This window comes from Tiliqua scincoides, chromosome 7 (assembly GCF_035046505.1).
Source record: "Tiliqua scincoides isolate rTilSci1 chromosome 7, rTilSci1.hap2, whole genome shotgun sequence".
In the NCBI taxonomy this organism is placed as follows: domain Eukaryota; kingdom Metazoa; phylum Chordata; class Lepidosauria; order Squamata; family Scincidae; genus Tiliqua; species Tiliqua scincoides.
This window is the reverse complement of record NC_089827.1, coordinates 17,437,032-17,464,132: the sequence shown is the minus strand read 5'-3', so window position 1 is coordinate 17,464,132 and position 27,101 is coordinate 17,437,032. Positions and strand designations below refer to the sequence as shown.

General features: G+C 42.3%; 1 protein-coding gene across 1 annotated transcript in view; it reads right to left on the bottom strand.

The window, feature by feature from the left end:
• Positions 1 to 633: 633 nt before the first annotated feature.
• The window catches only part of PDZRN4 (PDZ domain containing ring finger 4), a 159,575-nt gene continuing 133,107 nt past the window's right edge, over positions 634 to 27,101 (bottom strand). The window contains exons 4-8 of the mRNA XM_066633652.1: positions 25,365 to 25,463; positions 22,106 to 22,168; positions 15,621 to 15,722; positions 11,227 to 11,343; positions 634 to 2,160 (exon numbers count right to left, since the gene is read on the bottom strand). Of these exons, the coding sequence (XP_066489749.1) occupies positions 634 to 2,160; positions 11,227 to 11,343; positions 15,621 to 15,722; positions 22,106 to 22,168; positions 25,365 to 25,463 (1,908 nt within the window). The remainder of the gene's footprint in view (positions 2,161 to 11,226; positions 11,344 to 15,620; positions 15,723 to 22,105; positions 22,169 to 25,364; positions 25,464 to 27,101) is intronic.

Genomic DNA, 27,101 nt, shown 5'->3' with positions numbered 1-27,101 from the left:
AAAGGTAAGAAATAATTTATTTCTCTTCGATCTTCACAATTACCACATATTACCTAGCTACACAATAAATGCCATTACATATCACAGAAGAATTGCTCACCTACACTTTACCTGGACAAAGACATTTGCAATTTAAAAATTAAAATGCACTGTTGGACAAAATGTCACTCTTACGCTTCTTGAGGAGATGTGGCACGTAATACATGAACAGATGGAAAACATGACGTAAAAAATTTAAACTGCAGATAAGCAAGAATAAGGTATAAAGCGTTTTGTTTTGGCATTGTAGTTTTAGGAAAGTATTTAAAAAAAAACTAGAGGAAAAGACTCCGCTCCTAATAAAACTGGATATGAAAGTAATTGCTTTATCCCTTTGAAAAGTTTTGCTTTCTTTCAAATAGAAATGAATACTATGAATATATCGCAGAGTAAAGAAAGGCTGCAAAAATCACCAGTTAAACAAAATACTTTTGTATGAAAAAAAAAAACCAAATGTAAAATTGCCAAGTAATTTGCTTACAAAAAAGATCCAAACTTGAAACAGTCACAAAATATATTTTTAAAAAATGCCACTTTGAACGAGGCAATCGTACTCTACCGAAAGTGGTAGCAGACTTGCAACAACAGTTGAATTCATACGGTAGTAACAGATAAAAAAGCATTGTGCACCCTTGTGTCGTCTGGAGATTTAGCACCGTGCGTCATGAGTTCCTGGATTGTCATCCAGTTGTCCAAAATCTTCTTGTTCCGCTTTTTCATCATCTTCTTGTGACTGAGTTCAATGATGTTAATTTCCTTTTTGCCCTCGCTACCGCTTTGTGGGCTCTCTTTCAGACACTCTAGCCGGCTACGCATCATGAACTCCCGGCGTCGCCTCTGCTCCTTGGCTCGCACCAGGTGCTGCTTGCGCTCCTCTTTACTCCAGTAGCGACCCATCTTCATTTCGCTCATGGTGTCATCGTCCGTCGTCATCCCGCTGCGCTCCTCTTTAATCTTTAAGGCACGTTCCTTCAGGATTCTGTCTCTGACGGGTCTTTTGGTGATATACCGCGTCCCATCGCTCCTGATTTTCACTTTCCATTCCATTTTAGGCTCGGTACATTTCTGCGAATCTTTGCACAGATTTACGAAACTGAGCTGACTTTGGGCGTACTCCACCGCGGATTTTTGCTGGATCAGCTGCATATAGCTTTGATAATGTTTAGCATGTGCGGGTATGTTCCCATACCTGTAAGAAGAACTATGATATGGGGATAAATAAGGGATATGTTCAGGGCTTGGTCTTTCCTGCTCTGTGGATTTGCTACTTTCCGAAACAGTTTCCTTCTCATCCACAGAACTGTTTTGTTCCATGGTTTTGGTTTTGTTTGGGATCGTCTCCCTACTGCTCTGTCTTGAAGTCAACTGGTTCGCCACAAGGGTGCTTCTCAGGTTTTTCCTGTTGGTGATGCTGATCATTCTCTGGAGAGAACTATCAGGAGAGCACTCGACGTTCAACGGGGTGCTTCTGCAGCTCTCTGCTGTATTATAAGCACTGGAACTGTCTTTATCAGATTTCTCCGGGTGCTCTATTATGTCATCCAGTTTGCCTCCTTGAAGGTCTAAACTGGTGTTGTAATTCCTGAAAGTACCACCATGCAGTGCAAAAATGTCTCCATACTGATCTTTTCCTTTTTGAAGCCGGTGAGCCTTCATAATATTCTGACACTCAAGCTCAATGTTCCTCAGTTCCTCATTGAGCAACTGCAGTTCATGCTCCACACCATCCTTCGGCCTTCTGTTGCACTCTATTGTACTACTGGAATAATACAAGTCATACTCGCCGTGATTTCGGATCTTGCACTTGAGTTCCAGCAGTTGGCGAAACCTTTCGCAGTCCTCACCCTGATTACTGACACAATCTGATTCAATGTATTCCGCAGACACCAGACTGTCATTACACTGGAGTCTGATGCTTTCCAGAGCATCCTGGCTTTGTCCAAGGTCCCGTTGACCCTGCAGGGTGGGCTTGTCCTGCTTTTCTGAAACGTTCTCTTGCTCCGAGCTCTCGTCATTGCGCTGGCTTTCATCTGTGGGCCCCACTCCACTATCTTTCTCGTTGTTATTGGATGATGAGGTAGCAGTGTCTGTGGTACCATCCTCTTCCTCATGTTTCTTTGGCTGTGAAAACAAACAGACCACAGTTAGTAACAATGGCAGAGTGTATTAGAAGCTTTCAGTTCATGTTTATTTTATTTCTTAGAAAATGTCGATGCTGCCTTTTGACTTTTAAAAAGACATTCAAGAGGGTGTGCAGCATAGGATCCACAACAAACAGATAATACCAGCCAACCCATGTTTTGCTGTCTCAAAAGTTAGACCTATTCCTGGTTATATTTGGAGTGCTGATTCCAAAAATGAAATTAGATGTGATAGGGCAAAATGATGCCATTTTTGGAATCGGCACCCCAAATTCATATAAAATTTTGGAAAAAAAAAAAGTTTTCTGCTCCTCAGTTTTGCAGACCTTGTATTTTAATTTTGATATTTCACATTTTTATACCACCCTTCCTCAAAGGAGCTCAGGGTGGTGGATATGGTTCTTCCCCTCCTCTTGTTCTCACAACAACCCTGTGAGGTAGGTGATGCAGAGAGACAGTGACTGGCCCAAGTTCACTCAGGAAGCTTCATGGCTGAGCATGGATCTTCCAAATCAAAGTCCAGTTGGAGCCACTACTACACCATCTTGGCTCTGGCATCTGTTGATAAAGATGATCCTGAGTTCCCACCATCCTCACCTCAGTTCTGAATTCAGTTCTAGAAACTTCTACAGAGGCAGGCTAAGCACTTTGTCTCTGCCTCAGCTTTATTTTCTGTAAAATGGGTATAACAGACAACAACCTCAAGGGTTTGCTTGGAAGAAAATCCATGCCAAAAATCAAACATTGCATTCATATAGCAATCTTTATGTTTCCATAAGCTGCAGCAACATAATCTATTTTTGCTAAACGGAGCACAGCTATTTAGCTGGGTCTCACACACTAATAAGCCTGTACATTTCAGTGGCTACCAATATGCTTCCAAAGCTGTTGAGGTGCTGTTTAGCTTTTAAAGTCCTTCATGGTCTGCACCACAAACTTCATGGACTCTTCTTACATATCACTCCACAAGATACTACATTCATCTAGCTTTTCTTGCTCTGTCTCTGCATGAGGTGAGAATGATCATGGCTATAAGCAGTAACTTTACAGTAACTGCCACAAAGTTATGGAATAACCTTCCCACAGTATCTCCTGAATCTTTCTCTCTGTTTGCTTTAAAGATTACCAGTAAGGCATACCCTTTGTGCATGGCCCTTGGTCTGACTAGTGACAAGACCATGAGTTCTGGACAACTTTGACCCAGTTAAAAGCATCTTGGTAGTGGACACTTGCATATATTCTCTTTTGGCATCCTAGTCATTCGTGCTCTGAAGTATGTATATTTATATTAGATGTACTTTCTAAATGCAAAGATACAATTAGGGTTAGGGCTGGGATAAGAGGCTTAGGATATATAACATGGAGTTTGTTGCCCAGTTATAGTTTGTGTGTTACCCAGTTATAGTGGGATGCAAATGACCAGGACACACACATACGCAAAAGCCAGATATGAATGTCCAGGGATACCAATGACTGGGACAATCATCCAGGACCCTTGTAAATGGAAGACTAGATCTAAACCAGGAGTGCCCAAACCCCGGCCCTCGGGCCACTTGCGGCCCTCGAGGCCTTTCAATGCGGCCCTCAGGGAGCCCCCAGTCTCCAATGAGCCTCTGGCCTTCCGGAGATTTGTTGGAGTCCACACTGGCCCAACGCAACTGCTCTCAGCATGAGGGCAACTGTTTGACCTCTCGCGTTAGCTCTGGGTTGAGGGCTCCCTCCACTGCTTGTTGTTTCACGTCTGTGATGCAGTAGCGCCAGCAAAGGAAAGGCCAGCCTTGTTTTGTGCAAGGCTTTTTATAGGCCTTGAGCTATTGCAAGACCTTCATTCATTCATATAAGTTCATCTTTAATATATTCATTTATGTAAACTTATGTAAATGTATTCAAATTTTAAATGTAAATTAATTCTTTTTAATTAATTAATGCTCTTGTTCTTTAAACAAGCCTTGTTCTTTAAACAAGGCTTTAAAGACCTTGTTCTTTAAACAAGCCTTCTGATTCCATGGCCTTCTTAACTTTTTTATACATCTTTTAGTTTCTGTTTACAGGCTGGATTCCTCTATGACTTGCTGTTTTATGCTCTTTTTATTCTGACTTTATTCTGACTACTGTTTGTATGGCCTGTGTTAATGTGTTTTTAATGTTTTTATCTTGTTAAATCATGCTTTTAAAACTGTTTTTATATGTTGTGAGCTGCCCTGGATCCCTTTTAGGGAGAAGGGCGGGATACAAATAAAGTTTGTTTGTTTGTTTGTTTGTTTGTTTGTTTGTTTGTTTGTTTGTTAATTATTATTATTATTATTATTATTATTATTATTATTATTATTATTATTATTATTAAAAGACACAGTGTCAGAGAGATGATGTGGCCCTCCTGCCAAAAACTTTGGACACCCCTGATCTAAACCATTCTTATAAACACACAACCTGTTTCATAGCTCCACACTTTGATATTGCATTGGACAATAAATACTAATGAGGCTAAGTCCTCAATTATGGGGCACCCTGCAAAGCCTGGTGAAATGAGATACGTGAAACGTTTTCCTTTATTTACAGTGACTTCTTTGCCTCCCCACGCTCTCGAATATCCAGGGGAAGTCTGTGAAGTGTCTTAGTTCTCCTTGGTTTCCCAAATGATGTCTGTGTATGTGTGGATCTCAGTTCTTTCTCCTTTCAATGTAGTTGCACACACTGATGTGGATGACAGTGGTTTAGCTCGCTTGTGCATGCTGACTAGCTGCATTGCTTGTAGATGGGAATGCATACCCCCTACTGAGATTAAGACAGCATGTTGAGCCCATAGACATCTAAGTCTAGAGGTGTATTCTGCCCCTGCTTTCCACCTCCTCTGCCTAGTCTGAGCTACAGTATGCGTGTCCAGCTGCCAATTATTTTTATTTTCCCTGACAGATAGACTAAGACATAAGGAAGGTTCAGAATAATTGTCTGCACCAGAAAAACAACAACAATTTCCATGGAAGGAATCGAACCTGGTGGATTACTGTCGCATTGCTACTGCTGAATTTCCAATTACACTCGGAATGCCGTCCACAGCAGAGTGCAAGAGTAATGGCGATGCTATTGGTACCTTGGGGGCTGTTATAGCAGATATTCCTGCTTGCCCTGGCACTGTACCAGTGGAAACTGGCACTATGTTTAGCTTTGCTGAAAAACAAGTCTAATTCAGACACTAGTGACAACTGCTGGACACAGTTGGCAGTCATTTTGTATAGCTGACTCAGGTGTCATAGGCTGGGGTCCAGTAGGGTGGCTGGCCTGCCAAATTTGTAGAGGATGTATGTGATAGTGATGGTTGCCAGTTACCCACATGTGATCTTTCTCCCTGTTCCTAAGAATTTTGCAGGAAATTGCTTATAAATGTTCTGTGTTTTGAAGACACCAGCCAAGGGGGTTATGCATCTGTCACCTTATTTTCCTTTGAAAAAGGGTCCAGTTAAACTCTTGTCTCCGTTTGAAATGAAACAAAATTGTCTGCCTGCTTTGGACATCATGTCAAACATTTTTTGTGCAACCTTTTTAAACTCGCCATCCATTAATTACACCTCTTTATCGCACCTCTAACACAAAAGTGCATTTGTTGTCACAGAGCAGTGAAGAGGTGCACCCTTTTTTTCTTTTTCTAATTGAAAAGCTGAGTTGAAGGCATTTTGTCCTATTTCACGTACGCAATTCTCTTCCAAAGTGCGCGGACTCTATTTACAATAAATTTAAGTGCACACAGGACCAGGCAAATGTGGTTTCTCCTTTAAGAGGTATAATCACATAATTAAGCATAATGGCTAGTAATAATAAAATGTGATGGGGGAAAAATGTACTGTACCAGGAGCAGGGACAAAATTCAAAGAGACTACTCTGTGAGTAATTACTGTTTCCCTCTATCTAGACAGACAATGATGGACAGGGGGAAAAATTAGTGACATACACACAAAGCCTCATTATTACCTTCAAGAGCACAAGCCCACCAGCTAGTCTTTTATGCACAGTTGTTAGAAGAGATTGATGCCAATAGGTCACAGCAGTTAGAATAAAAGTAATTAAAGTGTGCTGGAGTGTAAACTAAATTAAAAATGAAATTTGGAAAAAAGAAATGGGCAAAAGTGCTTACCTGACCAATTCAAAAACAGACACCTCAATGGGTGTGCCATTATGGTCTCCAGTGATAGCTGGAGGGTTTGATGAATACCCTTGCATGCAATTGCCAATACCCAAGCAACAGTTGTGTAGGCCTCTGTTATGCCAACCTATCATCAGCAAGCAAGATTTTTTTTTTTTTAATTTCTAAAATGAAAGGTGCAAGGGCTAATGCTTGCCTTTAAGCCTTCTTCTCTGTCCTGGAACGAAGACTTACAGGCAAGCATTAGCCAAAAGTAGAGGATATGCTGCTGCACACATTCAGTGACAATCGCTCTTATGGTTTGTCACACTCATATATGATTTGTCATTTCCCAGAGTTTAGCCTTAGCATTAAATAGCTTGTGGATATACCATAGATACTCGCCTATAGTACATGAAATTTTTGCCAAGTAATCAAGTGCAAATTCTCATTTTGCCTGATCTCCGGGTCAATCAGAGGGCAAAGCCTTTCAACTCTGAAAAGTTTAGTTTCTCAAGGGCAGACAGGCGCCAAGTTTCTCAAGCAGCAGGCAGGCAGGCACAGCTCCTTAGAAGCAATTGGTTTTTATTCTCCTTCCTTCTGCTGCAGCCTGGTTCTGCTTTGCAAATGCTTGCAAAGCAGGTCTGTTTTTTGAAACACCAGGATGGGAATCCTCCTTTCCATCTGAAGCAGGCTACAATTCAATGCACCCTTACTTCAGAATAACACCCATGGAAAGCAGTGGGTCTACTTCTGAGTAAAAAGGGTTGCAAATATATGCAGCTGCATCTCTCTGCTGTGAATTGAATTGCACACTCCCAGTTATGTGTTATGGGTTGTATGTTGTTCGTAGAGCTTCTGGCTTAACACACCAGACACCTTAAAGGTGGATTTGATTCACGGTTCTCCTGCAGTGGCTCCCAACCTTTTTCCCTTGAATATCCCTTGGCAGCCCATTTCCATAAATTGTACCCTTCAGATTAGCAAAATGTTTGTAATTAATAATACAAGCCTTCATCTCCTCCATATGAAAGCCCAGACTTCATGTATTTATCACAGTGTTTTCTCTTTTCATCTGTTTGAAGAACAGAAGACTCTGCCTTTGCACTGTTTTGCACCAGAAGTGTGCTGAGAAATTCTGGGTGATTGAGCACTTTCCATATTATGTTTCAGCTTTTTTCCTGTGCTGGTTTTCAATCACAGGTTCATACATGAATTGATGACCAAAAACTAGCTATTGGTGGGGCTTTCACAGCCAACTAGCTACCTCCCTTCCTGCCTTGCTGGTCCTTGCAAGGCATTCCTGTCTTGCAAGGCATTCTGGAGCATGACCTGCCTTTTTCTACCATTATTCCATTCTTTTTCAAGTACCCCTAAAGGTCCTGCTGAGTGTCCCTGGGAGTACATGAATACCAGGTTGGGAACCACTGTTTTACTGGTATGTTGTTTACAGTGCACTTACTCTAATAGTGCTTACAAAAAGGTGATGAAGACCAGAATTTAAAAAGAATAAAAATTTATCGTATGATCTTTTACTATGTTTTTAAATAAATTAGAGACTACAGTTCTTAGGTAACAATTAGTGGTGGGTTATTTTTCAGGATCTGGCCTTGAGTAAAATCAGACAAAACTATAGTCAGACACCCCCTCTAAGTTTAACCTCCGACTTATCTGAGGGTCATAGAAAACTCCATGATTGTTGGCTCAAAACCTGCCCTCGACTTATTTTATTTATTTTATTTATTAGGTTTGTATTCTGCCTTTCTCCCCAAAGGGCACCCAAGGCAGCTATCTCCCCAAAGGATCCCCTTACCTGTGGGATCGACTTATAGGTGAGTGTCTGCGGTAAGTTCTGGGGGGTGTTGACTCACCTAAGGCTATGATTGACATCTATCATATACTGAAACTCTCTTTAGACTTCTTGATTCACAGCAGATGGTGCCTGTTGTGTTGTTGTCACAGCAGTTGTGACTTCTGCCAATACCATTTAATGGAAGAATCTAGATGGAATCCATCACATAGATTCAAGCACAACCAGACCAATCTGCCAACTAGAGCAAGGGTTCCCAAAGTGATGCCTTAGGGGGGTTGCAACACACTGGGACACTACAGTATGTTCCCGGTTGCCTCTCCTACCTGTTCTTTTGGGTACTGCCATCTTGGATCTTGTGAAATCTTGGATCCAAAATGCTAGTGCTCAAATCTCATAAAATTTGGGTGCTGCCATTTTGGATTTCACGACATCTCTTGAGATTTGGGTGTCATCATCTTAGATCTCGAGAGATTTTGTGAGATCCAAGACGGTGGTGCCAAGATGCTGGTGCCCAGCTCAGCCAGGGTGAAGAGGCTACAGGGATGTTATTACCCAGGCACTGCCAATCCCTCAACTGGCAGTGGCAGTTACAAATACAGTCAGTCACAATCACACTGGTGTGCCACAAATGGTCTGCAGGTGTGCCACAGAAGTTTGGAGGAGGGATGAATGCCAGACATAGGGCCAAAGGGAATGTGAGACCCCAGTCGTCTGTGCTGTGTACCTTGGAAACTGCTGGTGGGCCTTGACAATTTTAGTGCCATCTCAGTTTGCTGGGGGGAGGAGGGTTGAAAAAGGTTGAAAATTGCTATTCTAGAACAGCGGTCGCTAATCTCATGACCACTGTGTACTAAAAAAGTAGTCCCTGTTCAGACCAGAGCTTACAGTTCCACCTCTGTGTTGCATGTTTTCTCAGTAGATCTGGGCACCAGGATACTCTGGGCAGTTGCGTTTGTTGCCCAGCGTCCCAGAAGGCTGCACAACAGGAGGTCCAGGCAGATGCGACTGCCCACAGTATCCCGGTACCAAGATCTACTGAGAAAACACATGGCACAGAGATAGAATGTTAAGCTCAGCCCATAGAGCAGAGGGCTTTCCCCAAACCCTGGGTCCGACCCCTGGGCTGGGGTTTGGAAAGCCCTATTCTAGAGGGCATGGTGCTTCTCAAACTCCAGAATTTTTTCAGAAATATGGGGAAAAATATGATTTCTGATATAAGAGATCAGGTCAGGTTCCATTCTTTAAACTGGATATTGTCCAAGACACTCGACTGTAGTGTAATTATGGACACCAAGGACCTCAGTGGAAACACACTATAAGATAGAAGCCCAAAATCAAGATATGTCTCCTTAACATCTGTAACAAACATAATTTTGCATACCATTTGTGTAAACATGACATAAATGATGGAGTGACATGAAAGAGTGACAGGGAATTTCAGCTGTTACATTGTGTAGGCCAATTTTACAATCTGTAGGAAGTGTTTCATTTCCTTGTTCAGACTAAACCATTTTCTTGGAGAATGTGTCATTTTGATTGTTTCATTATGAGCGTAAATTAGAATGTTTTATATCACTAATTAACCCACAAAATGAATGTTTGTAAGGGGTATGCAGAATTGCAGTTCATGCCTGTGATGAATGATTGATTCATAAAATATCTTTGCCACAGACGTGCTGCACCCAGACATGAGAAGAAAAACGTTTTGCAGCACCCACAGTACTTTGGTAAACAGCCTGTCACTCGGAGATAGCTGTCCTCAGTGAAAAAACTAGAGTCAACCTCTTGAACGTACAGACAAATTTCTACAGGATATTTCAAAATGATCTCTCTCCCCCCCTCCCTCCATGTGTGTGTCTACATGTGCATGGAGATGTCACAAGAGGCAGTGGCACCTGGGCAGTGATGTCATGATGTTGTGACATCTTGTGACGTTGTGACGTCACTTCTGGGTTAACCCAGAGAAGAAGGCGGTGGTGGCAGCTTTGCATTCCTGCTGTCTCCCCATACCTTCTCCTTTGGAGGCTCTCGTTAAGCTGCCAAAGGAGAAGGAACGGGGGTGGCAGCAAGTTCACAAAGCCGCCGAAACAGGAGGCAGTGGCAGCAGCCTCTACATACCTAGGCTGCTGCTCCTTCTCCTACCACCGCCATCTTGGCTGGGCCTCATGCAGCACCCCTGACCTGGTACCTTGGGCAGACCACCACCCCCTGCTTCTCTCTCTCTCTCTCTCTTTGAGAGAGAGAAACATCAGGGGAGATGTGTGTTTCATTACTAAAGAGATGGGTCAAACAGATACGTGAAGGAACACTTGCTCCTATTCTGAACCTGTCCTCCCACTAAGATAATCAGGAAGGTTCTGTCTGTGTGCCAGCAATAGCCAAGGCTTACCTAGCAAGCACATGACACTGCATCACCTCCATGGAAGGTAGAACTCCCTTCTTGGGGCTGCTTCAATTGCTCCACCTCTCTCAGTTTTAGGTGGCCTTTAAAGACCAGCCTATTTCACTGTGCCTTTGGGATGGCTGAAAATTGAGGTGGGAAGTCTCTAAGGCCTCATTCCTACATAACCTTTCTTGGGAATAAGCCTGCTGAACCATATGATACTTACCTCTGAGTAGATACGCACTGTATTGTCAGCGTAATGGAGTTTTGCTGTCTGGTCAATGGATTTTATATTGCATTATTTTTATTGGATTTGTGTTTATGTTTTTAATATCCTTTGAGCTGCCTTGAGGCCTCTGAGGGGAGAGAAAGCAGCATGCAAATATAAATAAATAAATGGAATATATAAAGAAAATGCTTATGAAATGGCAGGGCATTCCTGCAAAGTAAGGGAAAGCAGTAAATAAAAGTAACTTAAAGGAATGTTAAAAGAAGATAAAATAAATGCATGAAAATGGAATGAAAACTCTTCTTTCCGTTACATTCATCATCCAACACAAGTCATTCTTATTTAATCCCATTAATGGTAAATTTGTGGCAATGTTCTGGAGAAACTGAGGAATTCAACCCTTCCAAATCCATTGTTCGATTCTGTTTATTTATTTATTTATTTATTTATCTATTTATTTATTTTAATGCACCTAGGAAGGTTTCAAGACTGTGTCAAGCCTACCTGCTCCCCTTCGTTGCCTGTGTACTGAACAGTTTCATTATGCTGCTCTTCCAACATTTCCAAGTTTAACTCCTCTAAGAATTCATTCCTTTCATCATCCAGCCATCCTTCTTCGAGCTGCAGAGAATACATTAGGACATTACATTAGGTTACTAGAAATGCGTGCTAAAATAAAGCAAGCCCAATAATGACTCTCTTCAGAACACCAAGGTCTTGGCGCTCACCTCTCAGAAAGGCAGAAAAAGAAGATGATTTAAAAAATTGCACTCTTAGGCCTTTTATCCTTGCTGAAACAGTATCGCTGATTTCTCATAATGAGGGGGTCTGGGTGCACAGAACATTGTTTCCCGTCAAAATGCACGGAAAGCATACCGCCTAATTCTGAAGCTGTCATGTTCTTTACTTCAAAAAGTGTCTGCTTTAAAAGAACCCAGAGATACTACTATACAGCCAGGAGACAACTGGTTCCTTTCTCCGTTAACAACTCCCCCCCCCATGTTGTGTCTCACTGATGAACTTCAGTATTGTTCGCATCGTGCATTTCGACCGCAGCTGTTGAATTGATTTTCTCAAGTAAACTTCTCAGCCACAGCAGTTACAAAAGCAACAAAAGAATAATTGATTGACAAGGTGCCTTTAAGGCATTTTTTGTTGTTTTTTTTCAGTTGTGTCAAAGAGATGCTTAAAAAAGCAAAGAAAACAAAACGGGGAAGTATTATTTTCGAAATATGTTGCATCCCAGCTTGTCCAAAACTATGATTAAATCTTTATACCCACACAACTGTGCATGTGAGTAAACCTTTCTGAGGAACAAGCTGAAGAAAACAATGAGATTTGCTGAGCAGAGTAGCGTTCTTTGTAACAATAGCCTATAAACACAGAGTTTTCAAATTTAGTAACTGGCAGTCATAAGAACATAAGAAGAGCTCCACTGAATCAGGACGGAGGCCCATCTAGTTCAGCTTCTTGTATCTCACAGCGGCCCACCAGATGCCTCAGGGAGCTCCCAAGATAACAAGAGACCTGCTTTCTGTTGCCACTGCCTTGCACCTTGCATTCTGAGATAACCTACTTCTAGAACCAGGAGGATGCACATACCCATCATGTCTTGTAACCTATGATGAACTTTTCTTCCAGAAAACTGTCCAAGCAGTGGCGAACTTCCCCCTCCATGTATCTGAGGCAAATGTTCACGATGGCGCCCCCTGCGAGATGCCGCCCCCACATACACAAAGTCTCCCCCACTCACTGGGTCACAACTGAGCCTTGTGCATCTCCAGGACCAACCGGGGAAGTGTTCTGAGGCTTCCCCCGTGGTCTTTATACTTCCAGGAAACTGGAAGTATAGTTTCCAATTGTGTTGAGAGCCTCAGGGAGGCTTCCTATATGGTCCTAGCATCACACAGGCTTGGCACCCAGGACATCTGCCCTGTTCTTAACGTGCTGGGTCCGCTACTGTGTCCAATCCCCTTTTAAAGGCATCTAGGCCAGATGCCATCACCACATCCTGTGCCAAAGAGTTCCAACATGAAGAGAACATGAAGTCAACATGAAGAGAAAGAACGAGCTGTGCCACATCTTCTGAGACTGCTTACCAACCAGTTATAACTATCAAGTCTAGCCCTTTTCAAGTGTTCAGTATCTGTGAATAATGAATGTGTGTGAGCAATCTACAAGCATTCATTAGAACATCTGTGGACAGGCTTGTATGTACCCTCTCCAATGTTGAAATGGACAACTACAGCACTACTACTACTTTCCTATAGCACTACTACAATCCCATAGCACTGCTAGGGCTTAATATGGTACTAGTGTGGTAGGCCCTGAAATATTGCTTCCATAAGTAAATATTGCTTCCATAAGGTCAGGGTGCTGTGCTCCACTGTTAATATACACAGTACCAACCTCATGATGTGACCTCATCACATTGTTAATTTCCACTCAGCAACATCCTTCATTGGCTTGTGTGCTGCTAACAGTGCAATCCAGCTAACATCCACGTGACATGTGAACCCATCTCATGATCCATATATGTTCGCAGTAGTGACAAGGCGTCACACAACTGACCACACAGACAAGACAAATGGGAAATGATGTCCCACTTGAAACAGAAACTGCAATCTAAACAAGGTTTAAAATGATTTGATCGCTGTTTCAAATTCAGGGTAGGGACCAGGAACAGAGAACTAGATTAAATCACCACTTGAATTTATATTGGAGCCACTTAATTCACTGGTGTAGTCCCCACTGGCCAGGATGTGGCATTTTAAAAAGCAGACATAAATTAGGATTCAATCTTCTATTTTTCTTTGTGATCATTTGTTAAGATAGGAGAAGCAAGAACAGACAAAAGTTCAGTCTCAGTTATGGGTTATTTGTTGCACAACTGTATTCAGAAAGCTGTGTCTCTGATATAAAAAATCCTTAAGAACCTATAAACAGTATGTTTCAGCAAACTGTCTCTAGATCTACAAGACCCATAGCCAAGCTACATAAACCTGGGTTGTCTTCTGCCCTGCTGTACAGCTTATCGGGGTCATTTAGAATGTGCAAGACTATAAAGGAAATGTATGCTTCAAACCGTGATCCTTTATAACTGCTATAATCACGGAAGGATTCCAGGTGACATTGAATTACATTTCCTCAATGCAATTTATAGAGATTGTGCAGTTACCAGCTCTGAAAAATATCAGATCAATAACACGAGAGACAAATGGTGGTATAACCAACTTTGCCTGAACCATTGACAGATGGATAGAGTAGCATCAACAGAATGTCCTTTTTGCTTCATAGTGGTATGTAAAAGGAATAGGAAGTGAAGACAAAATAGTACTTTTCTTTAGCTACCATCTCTTCTTCGGCAATTCATCCAATACCTCCCTTTGCAGAAATACAGAAACATATTCATAAGAATCACCATTTTTGTTAGTAAATAAAAGATGGCTATTTTTGCTATAAATAGGGTTCGCACCAAGTCTTCTATGGACGTTGTGACTACATTGGTAAGACTTGATCATTACGATGCAGAAACCTGCATCTGCTTGCAAAAATTACTGAAATACTATAAACCAGGGTGGCCAAACTTGCTTAACATAAGACAGTGGCATTCCGGGGGGGGGGGGGGCAAAGTGCTAGGTTTTGGAAGGTACCTCATTGCATCCTGTAAGCATACAGAGGGCCTTAGTTAGCATTTGTAGTGCTTGTTGTAAGCCGGAAGTGACATCATTAAGCAGAAAGTGACATGATTAAGCAAATGATGGCCAGAAATAAGCACTTTGTTCTCACCTAGAAACTCTCATTAGCTGCAAACGACCGAAGAGAAAAAGTGCAAATCTTGTTCATATTTTCAAGATATGAGAGAGCCCAATTACCAAGCTGGGAGAGCCCAATTATAACAGGGGCTGGAGAAACAGGGGCCACATTCGGACCACTGGCCTTATGTCTGACACCCTGATTTAAAGAAGCTTTAAAATTCTTAAATATATTTACTTACCATGAACATAAATTTTACATTTTAATCCAGTGAACTCTCAGTTTATACCCAGTAAATGATTATAAAGTTTGAATATTCTATTTACCTTTTTACATTAATTGTAATGGAAAAAGGAACTCAGCCAACACATTTCTGAGAGTCAATGCAATACCACACATGTGGCTCAAGAGCCGCGGTTTGGCCACCCGTGCTACACACAGTCCCATAACAGCTCCTTCTTAAGGTCCATCTTCCATCAATGATGAAGCTTTCCTAGAAATTAACATGAATTTCCTACCAGATACCTACAATTTCTATAAGTTTCTTTTTGTATCTGGGTAAGTATGTTACTGATATTTTATTTATTTATTTATTTTTCACATTTTTATACTGCCCTTCCTCCAAAGAGCTCAGGGCAGTGTACACAGCTGCTCCCCTTCTTTTGTCCTCACAACAACCCTGTGAGGAAGCTGAGGCTGAGAGAAAGTGACTGGCCCAAGGTCAGGAAGCTTCATGACTGAGGGGAGATTTGGAAGCTTCATGGCTGGGGGGAGATTTGGATCTAGATCTTCCAGGTCTTAGTCCACCTCCCTAACCACTACACCACCCTGGCTCTCCAGGTATTAGGTATGTCTGATATTAGACCAACAGCCATCTACTTAAAGGTGTATATGATTTTAAAGATTCACTTAACCCATATACTGGTAATCAAGCTCCCATTTGTTCAAGCCTGCAGCTACCGAATGATAAAGATTCTCATTTTCTCCATTTTGACAGGTTTTTCGGAATTGTCGTTTTCCAGCAGTTCATTATCAATGGATGACAGTGAACATATGCACTGCAAAACAGAGCCTCTGCTTCAATGCATCTGTTTACTCTGATTTGAATCTCTGGTCTTACAACTAGCATCTATTACTCTGACCTGAATCTCTGGTCTTGCAACTAGCAACACAATTTTCTTGCATTCGTCGCTGGAGAGCAATGCCACTGCTTCCTCACGGTTCTGGACATCTTGGCCATTTATCTAGAAAACAAATGAAAGCGGCACATTAGTTTCCATTTCCACAGCACAACATGCAATATAGAGCAAATATCAGCTCGTTTGCGGCAAATGTACGGACCATGACGCTCACACAATGGGCTCATCTTTAGCCCCCTCAGTGGTAAGTGCCTTCACTCAATTATGCGCTTACTGTAAGAGCCATATCGATCGTTGAAGGATGGCGGACATCAGAGGAAGCAGTTATGTTCATAAATGTCCAACTTGCGCCCCGGCAACATACATCTAGCAACACAATTAACCAGCCTTTGACAGGTGACGTTCATCTTTCTCCGTTCAGAGTAATGGAAGTGTCAGTCTCAGATAATAGTGCTGGTGGAAGCAAGACTGGTAGTACTACAGCTGAAATCAGTCATACTGGAAGCTTAGAGAGAGCCAATTAGAGGTCTACAGTATTATCTCTCACCAGGCAATACTTGCAGGCCGCTGCTGATTGCACTTTTATTTAATCATTTGATACACACTCGCACATATGTAATTAAATGACAACAATGCTACAATCCTGTGTTCGCTTACCTGGGAATAAACCCCAATGAATAAAGTGGGCGACTTGCTTCCAGGTAAACTTGCAACTGAAAACTAAAAAGTGCACCTTTTGTAAAAAAAATTTTAAAAAGTATTTTTAAAAGTGGTGCTTCCCCCAGCTTTTTAGTGCCGTGGTTGTATCTAAATAACAGTCGATGTGGCACAGGCCACAAACACAGGCAGTAAATGAGCAACATTCAGAGATGCTGCCAACTTGGAAATTCAAAGCACTCTCATCAGCCGAAAAAGTTGTGATATCTTTATGTAGCTAACCAAGCTTTTCCAAGTCCAGTCCTATTTATCACAGTCTGTACAGATAGTCACAGCTGGTCACAGGAAAAGCAAGCAAAAGCTATGCATGCACATTGAGCACAGTTGAAATGAAAGCCTGTAAATTTTGTTCTGGCCTATATTACGCTGAGATCTAGTGTAATCATCACCTACTGACCATATGACTAGGTCTGCCAAAATCTTTGAGATAGGTCCTCTCACTTCCCTGGTTCTGTGTGCGAGGTAGGCATTGGTGAATTCATGGCTGCTTGGGACTGCGCTAGGCCAGCGCACAGATGTGTGCTGGCCTAGCAGCACCGGACTTACACTGGAAGTGTTATGTTTGGGCTGGCCTAGGTAGACCAGCACAAGAGGCTGGAGAGGGTGGTGGGAAGGTAGGATGGAGATGGGGAGATGAGGGGGCATAGGGGGAGGGTGGGGGAGGATGGCTTGGGAGGTAGTTCGGGCCTGGGAGGGGTGTGGGACCAGCCATGGCAGCACAGGCTGAATTCTAACCCCTGGACCTGGCCCAAACAGTGTTATACAGACTGCTCAGATTTGCACCTGCAGAATTGCAGGCTCGGATCCAAGTAGCCCCATAGGGCTGGCTGGCATTCGACCAAGGGTTAGGGGAATAAAATCCTCTTACTCCAAATCATGCCCAAGCCCAGTGTTACCTTTTGCTGGATACAGTGCAGGCAATCCAGACTGCCTGTTCCAGCACAGGTTAGGATTGCGTACTAAGTAGTTTACTGACTTTTAAATTGATTCAAACCCCTTCTGTGCATTAGCAAAATATGTCTTGGTATTTCATAACTCCGAAGAGGAAACACAGATGTCTGTGGATTCACGAATTCCTTCTCTTTTTTCACATTGTGAGTATAGTCTGGATCCATTAAATTTTCTTTCCAATGGTGATAATTAGGGATGGGCAGATTTCTTCTGTTCCATTCTTTTATTCTCCCTATGGCTTCGCAGTGTCCTGAATTTTATTTCTGAGTTCTGGTATAACTGGGAGTTCTGGTTTAAATTTCTAAAATTAATTCTGGAATTGGAACATTAGCAGTTTGCTGTTCCTGCAATTCATCGGCATCTTTTTTTATGTTCCTCTGCTACCATAATTGATAAAAGTGTAAAAAAATAATATTCGTAGTGCATATATGAATGTGTCATGCCTTGTTTTGTGTGCTGTTTTATCACAAACACCTACGCACAGGTAGAACAAAAAAAAAATCTTTATGCAACTGTATGCATGAACATACTTTTTCTTTTTTTTTAACCATGTTTTATTGTGAAAGTAGGCACTGGTACACAAATGAACTCAAGTTGCTGAAAGCTGGGTCAAAGAGCATGTGCAGAGCTCTTTATAAAATTCAAAAATATAAAAATGGGATAGTGGAGAATTTCCGGTGAACTGATTACACTTGCAAAAAAGACCAGGTAATTAAGAATTCTAAAACACACTGAAAATGCGGATGAGACATTCAGAAGCATCTGCCTGCCACAGAGTGTGAACTGGAGCAGTGTTCTCACTGCAGGAGTGCGGGGGGGGGGATGCAGGTAGCACTGGATAGTGCACAGGGGGGGAGTGATATAACAACTGGCTAAAATTTTTAAAGTCTTGGTATTTTCAAATAATACCATCATGTTATATATCATTGGATGTGTAATTTCATGCACAATGCAATGAAACACACTGTGTTGAAATATCTCTACGCTATCAAAAGTTATAGCAAAAAAAAAACAATGGCAAAAAAAACAAAAAACAAAAGAAACAATGGGGAGGGGCAATGGTGCATCATCACACCCACCGCCCAGGTTGTTGCCACACCCACTGCATGGGAAGAGGTCCATCATGGGAGTGATGACCCATAGGAATGATGGTGGGAGCTGGCCTCCCACCCTGGATGACACAAACCCTAGTGTCGCAACTGAACTACGATTACACATTTCACAAATGACTCCATAGTAAGTGTTAATGAAAGCTCATAAGGAAAATATGGAGAAAGTTATTTTAGTGGAAAACAACAACAACAACAACACTTCAGATTCTGGAGAATTTAGCTTCACTTATCCTGTGGAAGTTTCCATATCACTATAATTCTTCTTTTTCACCATTCTTTTAATATAATCCTGCAAATAAAATTGTCAGCTCCCATTCCTCTGAATTATCTCATCCATAACAGTGGCTACTGAGCCAGCACATTGTCCAATATGAAAGGTATTTGCCCTCCCCAGCTCATTTTGCGTTAAACTTAACGATGAGATTCTGGGCCGTATGTCAGGACTGCCACGCATGAAATGTGTGCTTGTTTGTCCCAAACCCTGAGAGTTCTAGCATTTCCCCCCTCATTTCTAGACTTTACATTGTCAATACATAACAGAGAGTATGCTAGCATCAAAATAAATTTTGAAATGCCTTCCAGTTCCTATTCGTCATGGGAAGCACACATCACAGAAAGGGTCACCTCTCACAGTACAATGCCCAAGGCTATAAGTCCCATGATCGTGGACAAACACATAAACCAGAGAATTTTCATTTTGGAATGTGCATGCATTGGATGGGTGATAACACAGGCCTCCAAAATTGAGGGTCAGAAAAGTTTTTCCCAAACTTTATGGTGGTTGATATGAATTTGGGGTGCCAATTCCAAAAATGGCATCCGTTTTGCCCTACCACATCTCGTTTTGGAGATATCGTATAGCCTCATTAGTGAATGGTTCAAACAAATTCCTCATGAGGAAGCCATAGTGTAGGCTTCCTCATGAGGAAGCTGCTTGAACCATTCACTAAAGAGGCTATGCCGCGTCTCCAAACTAGACATGATAGGGCAAAATGGATGCCATTTCTGCAATCAGCACCCCAAATATACCTAGGAATTGGTGTAACATTTAAGGAAGCAAAATGTGTGTTGGCCTGTGTAATCTTCTTTCACCACATCACTATATTTATGGATCTTGTCATGAAAAAGGACTAACGTCCACTACTGCTACTTGTTTCCAACTAAGAACATAAGAAGAACCCCGCTGGATCAGGCCAAAGGCCCACCTAGTCCAGCTTCTTGTATCTCACAGCAGCCCACCAGATGCCTCAGGGAGTACTCAAGATAACAAGAGACCTGCATCCTGGTGTCACTCCCATGCATCTGGCCTTCTGAGGTAGCCTACTTCTAAAACCAGGAGGTTGCACATAACCATCAAGGCTTGTAACTTTTGACAATCTTTTCCTCCAGAAATCTGTCCAACTCCCTTTTTAAAGACATCTAGGCCAGACACCATAACCACATCCTGTGGCAAAGAGTTCCACAGATTGAATCCATGCTGGGTGAAGAATTTTTTTTGTCTATTCTAGCTCCTCTGACACTCTTTGAATGGATGTGCCCTGATTCTGGTGTTGTGTAAGAGGAAAAAGAACATCCCCCTATCCACTCTATCCATCCCCTGCATAAGTCTGTACATCTCAATCATGTTCCCTTTCAGGCATGTTTTTTCTAGACTGAAGAGCACCAAAATGTGGTAGCCTTTCCTCATAAGGGAGGAAAATATCTCCTGGTAAGCCTCCCTATTTGGCCCCTGGCTGGCTCACCCAGCAACTGTACGGAGTTGTGGCAGAAGGATTTGTTTAAAAAAAAATCCCATGTAATTCTTGTACTGGAAAGAAAATGCTTCATATTCTCCACCATACAAAGAAATAAAGTCACATATCCCAGCCCAAGCCCCGAGACTGCACAATCGCTTATTATTTTCTGTCAAAGCAAGGGCCGGTTGAGTCAGGCAGTCTGTGGATCCTATTGTGTTCCGGAGATTTGTTTGATTCTAAGAGCTGATAGCAGAGTAAGAAATAAAGCTACGTTTTTCAGCAAAGATGTTTCCTGAGGAAATGAAAGGGCCGGTGGGACAGAATCAGATTGATCTTGTAATGTTCAGCAAGCCCTTGCAAAGGCTGAATTAATGTCTGGCAGTTACAGGGATGTTTCTACAGAAGCAACTTGTCATTACCAACAAGTATCACTGGAACCGTCAATGAAAATGGCCTCAAACGCAAAAAAATAAAGATTCGCTGGTGTGTGTTGTGGGTGGGTGTGTGTTTCAGCGATCGAGCGTGCACTTTTCATGTGCATGCAAGTAGTGACCAAGGACAGGAATGAACAGAAAATCCTGACATTCTTTTACACTGCATTTTGCAGGGATGGGGATGCGAGTTAAGTGACTCGTCAGAGTCGCAAAAGCGCGTGTTTTTCACTGACTTGTGCGAACTTAGATCATGTGTGTCAAAGACTCGAGCAAACACTCAAGTCGGGGACTACTGACTTGGAAAGCACCATGGAGTTGGACAACTTGAGTCACCCAGACATGCTGCTTGTATACTCTGATGTTGCACTGCTTCCGTGTTGCTCAAAAGACCTTGTGTGGTGATCTAGAAGCCGGACATTCAGATCTGGGTGAGTAGCAGCAACCAGCAGCAGGGTACATTATGTTCAGTTAGGAGGCAGAGAAGGGGGCTGGGGGGTGGTGGGAAGTGGTGTACAAGTAACTAGTTCTGTGCTGCATGTGTCAATAACATGGGGAGAGGCAGATGCTTCTTCTTGTCCCCCGGACTATCCATTGGACAAAGGATGTGTCCTGATTTTGTGTCTCTGGGACAGGGAGAGGAGGTCTTTTGATAGAAATTCAGCTATGATTTAAAAAAATACTGCATTACACATGAATTATAACTGCTAGGAGCACTGTGAGAGTGCACACTGTTTTAGCCTGTAGCAGCAAAATGACAGACCTGTGGTAGCATCTGGGGGAGAGGAGAGCAGGCAAAAAACTTCACTGCCTAAGAAACATTTCATGGACTGAGAAAATCACTTGTGCACGTACACCAGTTGAACTGGAGAACAATGGCGTCATTAGGCTTTGCGTCACTCAATGCGGGAGGCGAGCGTGTCACCCCCACGATGGACCTCCTCCCATGCAGTGGGTGGGGCAACGCTCTGGACAGTGGGCATGGGGATGCACCATTGCACCCCCCCCCGCTGGTTTTTTGGCTATAAATTTTGATAGAATAGAGATATTTAAACACGGTTTGTTTCATTGCATTTTGCATGGAATTATGCATTTAATAATATATAACATGATGGCATTATTCAAAAATAAACAAGATTTGAAAAATTTTGGCCAGTTGTGGTGTCACCCCCTCCTGCCGTGAGGTCTGCAACACCTGCATCCCTCTAACAATGCCACTGCTGGAGAATACTACACATGGGAAGTACCCGGCAGACAATGTATATACTAACATATTTACTAAAACTGGCTGTTTCCTACATCTGGTGGTATAGTGCGTCATCTACAAAATATCATGCCACAGTAAAGAAGTTCGTTCTAAGGTTCATTCACATAAGTTCTAAGTTTCGTTCACATCAGTTCTAAGGTTCATTCACATAAGTTTGTCTCCAGGCTAAGAAGCAAATTTAATGACATTCTGTTCTTGCACTATAGAAAGCATGCACTATTATGGGAGGGGGAGACACAGTGGAAAAGAAAAAGCCAGGCATAAAGTGACATACTTGTAAAATCCGATCTCCTTCCCGAATCCGTCCATCTCGGGCTGCAATACTGTTGGGATCAACCTGCATAGGGTAAACATTTCAATATTAGCTCAGCAAATGCATTTCAAGATGGATTCACTGACTATTGGGAGAGCCTTTATTCCCTTTGAGAATTGCCAAAAGTACCAAACTTCATATATTGTGCTAATATTTCCTTCCAGGCAGGTTCTCAGACAAAACCTGATTCTGAAAGGAGAGGAGATGAGAGTACTATATATTTCTGCAGATTAATACTTTGGTGGACAGTACTAACCACTAGTTTTCAGCTAATGTGGAACAGAGTTTAAATAACATAGATGGGGAAAATTGAAATTTTGAAGCTTTGATTACTGTTGAGATGGCTGTTAAATAAGTGGTTTAAAAAAGAAAATTTCCATCTCTGCATTGACAGGACTTCATCCAAGTTTGCTTTTTAAAAAGTGGTGTCTTCCCCATATTTATGGTTCAATTCTGTTTTTGATCACGCCGCTTTCCCCTTCATTTTGTGGATGCAATTGTCCTCTTTCGTACCTGATTAAACGCTTCAAAATAATTTTCTCTTCAACAATACACAACGTGAGAATAACAGCTTAGCATCCCTAACAAGATGTAACTTGCAAACCAAATGTTATACTTGGTAATGTTTACCTGGAAAAAACAGCTCTTGGCATGACAAGGCAAAATAAATGGGTTAAGATAAGCATCAAGGGAAAGGTGATAGATAGCTTTGCCCCATGAACAGTTGGTCATTATTCAAGGAATAGCTATTGTGACTCCGACAAACCTCTAATGGAGCCTTAAAACCTATTTAGGATAAAAAAAATTTGAAAGTTAACAGATTTTAAACCAGCACTTGGTTTTTCATATCCAAGTACAATGTGATTTTAATTCATTCTCCCCTTTTTAGTTCTGATTATAAAAAGGACAATATTATAGGTTTTTCTTTTACCTAATTAACTTTCAGTCACACTGAACCTGCTGGCTTGTTTAGACTAGTGGGGATTGGTATAGGGTTGAACATAATTTCTGTGTGGGAGCCAGGAATGCTGATTCCGTGTGCCCAGTCATTCATAAAGATTCCATCCATCCAGCAGTCTAACAAGTCTTTCTAGATTATCCCCACAGCTTCAGTTGGAGGGGGGCAGGGAATCTGCAACTGGACAATTCAGGACTAAGTTCAATTCCTTGAGAACTCCCAGCAGGCTAGGTCAGATGTGGGAGTTGTCAGATGTGGGAGAGCACTCTTGAAGAACGATGGCCTTGCAGAAACAAAATACTAACCTATACACACATTTTAAAAATCAAAGCCAACTTTACATAATTTCTCAGAGTGTTAGCTATGATATTATAGAGATTATTACAGGGTTCCCCAAACTCTGGGTGGGGACTCACTGGTGGGTCACAAGCCCATTCCAGGTGGGTTGTGACCTGGGCCCTCCTACTCACCCTCACCTCTGGCTCCAAATCAAAGCCATTCTGGAAGTGTGGGGAGGCCACAAGGCCTTTTCAGGGTCAAGCCCAGCACGCACATCATTCTATAGCCCTCTGCAGGTTTCAGAATGGCATGCGGAAGCTTCCAAAAGCTACTTCTGGGTTTCGGAAACATGGAAGTAGCTTGCAGCCTGCAGAGGCTGGACAGTTGGTTGTTGGTCCAGCGCAACCCAGAAGAGGCCACTGGGGCCTCTCCTGGCACCACCAGGATCTTTGGCTAGATGAAGTGGGTGCAGGGTGGGAAAAACGGGGAATCACGATTACATTATCTAATTAAAGCAGAGACTGCAGAGTTTTGCTGAAAATTAATGACTTTGCCAGTTTACTTTAAAAGCAGTTGAACTTGATGAAAACCTTAGTAACTACAGGCTGCCGTCCTCAAACCTCTGTTGGTATCTGCTGAGAGACATGATTCAATTGATTTAAATGATCCTCTCTCACAGCTATTTTCTCACTGCCAGTCGAGAGGCTATACTTGCCATGCAGATTGGCATTTCCACGGCAAGCCTCTCATTCTTAGTGACATTGCTCAGTACAACTAATCATATCAGGAATGTCTCCACCTGTGATCCAGCAGGCATGTGGAATATCACCCTTGCTTCCCTCCCCCACTCTTTGTACAAACCCCTTACAGAGCATATATAGGCCCACCCCTCTTTATTTTATTCTCACAACAACACTGTGGGGTAGATTAGGCTGAGAGATAGTGACTAGCCCAAGATTACCCAGTGAGTTTAATGCCTAATGGCCTGATCCTATTCGAGCCTTACATGACTGGAAGGAGTTTTCTATGGTGTTTCCATGAAATCAACACACTGGTCCATGTGGCCTGACCCCTGCAGGCTGCAGGCTTTGCGTGCCAGCAGCTGGAAGGAGGTGGGGAAGGGGTGGAACGGAGAGGAGACATCCAGTCCAGTAATGTCTGAGATTGGTTTGGCTTATTATTGTAGTTTGTGGAATGGGGCAGTCCTGCTGATCACAGATACTATGATGCTGGGGTGAGATTAAATTTCCTTAATTCCACCACTTCCACAATTTCTAGAAGCCAGAACAGGATCAGACAGACGCTACAGAAAGACACTGCAGACACTACATACTAATAAATGATTCTCCCCCAAACTCCCACGACACACCTGTGGGCCATTTGCAACACATGGATTGAAAAGTGCTGATCTAGGTCCTAGACTCTAGGATGATAGTTTTTGGAAAGACCACGTAATAAGGATCTCCATGAGAATATACTTCACCAGTTGGGGAGAGGTGGAGAATTTTTCTCCACTCAGTAACAATGCTGAGTGTCTGTCCTTATAACTTCATTTGTGAAGGGGATTTTAAGGTAAAAGAAGTTTTAAAGAATGGTATTATATAAGGTCTGTCCAAAGAAGGGAAAAAAATATGCTATATCAGATTTTCCTTGAATCTCTTCTGTGAAAATAATTACGGATGTTAATCTCTCTAACTTCAGCATCAAAATACTACAGATGAGTCAGAATTAGAAAAGTACAGATTAAAAAACTATCCTAACTTGCCACACACGTTGGCAATTTGGATTTAATTTTACCTGCGTAAAATTAAATTCAAATTCCAAAAGTATGTGGAAACATAAAACACGCACAACAATTATGTGCAACATAATTTAGCCAGACTGCTAATTGAGAAGGACAAATAGCCATAATTTCTGCTGCCAGGTTACAAAATGCTTTTTTCTACTTTTTCTATTGGGTTTCCTTCTCTACCAGGTTCTTACCTCACTGATATAGATCCCTGTGTCTTCCTCATCATCTGTGCGGTAGCAAACCGTCAATCCAAGCTTTTCTTGGCTGCTAACGCGGCAGAGTTCAACTTCCTAAAGGAAAATACAATACAGTGAGGCATCCGTTTAGAAAATAAATTTATTTTACAGTGTCAAAATACTCTGATACTTTCCTTGTTAGTTATTAAGGCATCATAATAATCTTGGAGTCTAGTCCTATCCTTCCCCCCCACCCCCAATGGTGCAGCCACACCTAAACAGGTATGCTGTATTGGGGGAGGGGGCAGATTGAGAAGCTTCAGAGGTGAAAGAGGATTGAAATCTTCCTATACCTCTGTAAGCCTCCCATTACACAATAGGTCTCCTTGAACCTCCTCAGAAAAAAAAGAGGTGGGGAGCTGCAAGAAAGGGAGAGAGGATCTGACATACACCATTGCCACGGGATCCATACCCTCCCGCCACCTCCCTGCTCTGTCAACTCCCCTTCCCCATTAAATTTGCCCCTCCCTGCTTCATTCCACCATCCCCTCCTGCCTCTCACTCTCTTAACTGCTCTAATCGGCAGTGAGAGAGCTGAAGACTCAGGCTGGAAGCCTCTAGTCCCCAGCATCCCCAGTGATGCACTACTCAGAGTAGTACTGGAGGACCTCTTACAACTGGCACTGACTGCGACAATGGCCAGCCCAGATATGATTAACCTACCGAATCTTTCAATCACTTTATACTTTTTGATTCATAATCAAATACTTTTTGGTTAAGAAAATGCTAAAAATTCTATTTTCATTCAATATTGCAGCACATTTGTGGGGGAAAAAGTGGCTCTCCCAATTACACCTAAATGGGTAGCCAGATGTAAAACTGGTATGCCCTCAGTGGGGCCAGAATCCGAAAGCCATGTTGATTTTGCAGAGATCCTTTAAAAACAAGGCTGATAATATATCAAGCAGTCATTTTACTTCTGTCAAGCCAACTTCTGATTTATGAGACAGATGAAAGACAGAGTGTCCATCAATCAATCAGTCACAGGTGAGTGTCAGTCTTCCATCAGCCTCTTATGCCATAAACCAAAAATTAGATCTACCTGTCAAATCACATAAAGAACCTAGTATATTGTTAGGTGCTATATAAATAATAAATAATAATTAGAGATATCATTCATTCAAAAAACTCAGTTTGTGACTTTTGTCTCTGATATATATTAAAGAAATTCCTTACGCGTAAAGTGATGCAAAATACAGTTAACACATGGAGGATGGCCTTCAGCAAGTATATAACATACAAAAAAGGGTGGAGACAATCTGTAAACTCTAGCTGAGTATAACTAATATAATCTGGGGTCTGGCTGCTCCAGGAAGGGGAGGGTTCTTCAAGGAGCAGGACTCTGGGCTAGTCACCATCTCTGAGTCTAACCTATCTCAAAGGGCTGTTGTGAGGATAAAAGCCATGAACCATATGCTACCCCAAAGTCCTTGGGAAGAAGGAAGAGATGATAAATAAACTATTTTGCTCTCCCTCTTACCCCATCTGACAGCTGAATCCTACTGATGTATTCCAGTGGCACAATGGACCCTACTCTGGCCGAGGGTGTCACAGACGTGCTGTGAAGCATGTTTGCAGCACCGAGAGAGTAAGCAACCTGTGTCGTCCTGCCAACTCTGCATCCAGCGAATCAGCCGCCGGCGGTGGCGGTAAGAGGGGTGTTGAGACAGTGGAAATATCCCCTTACCCCAA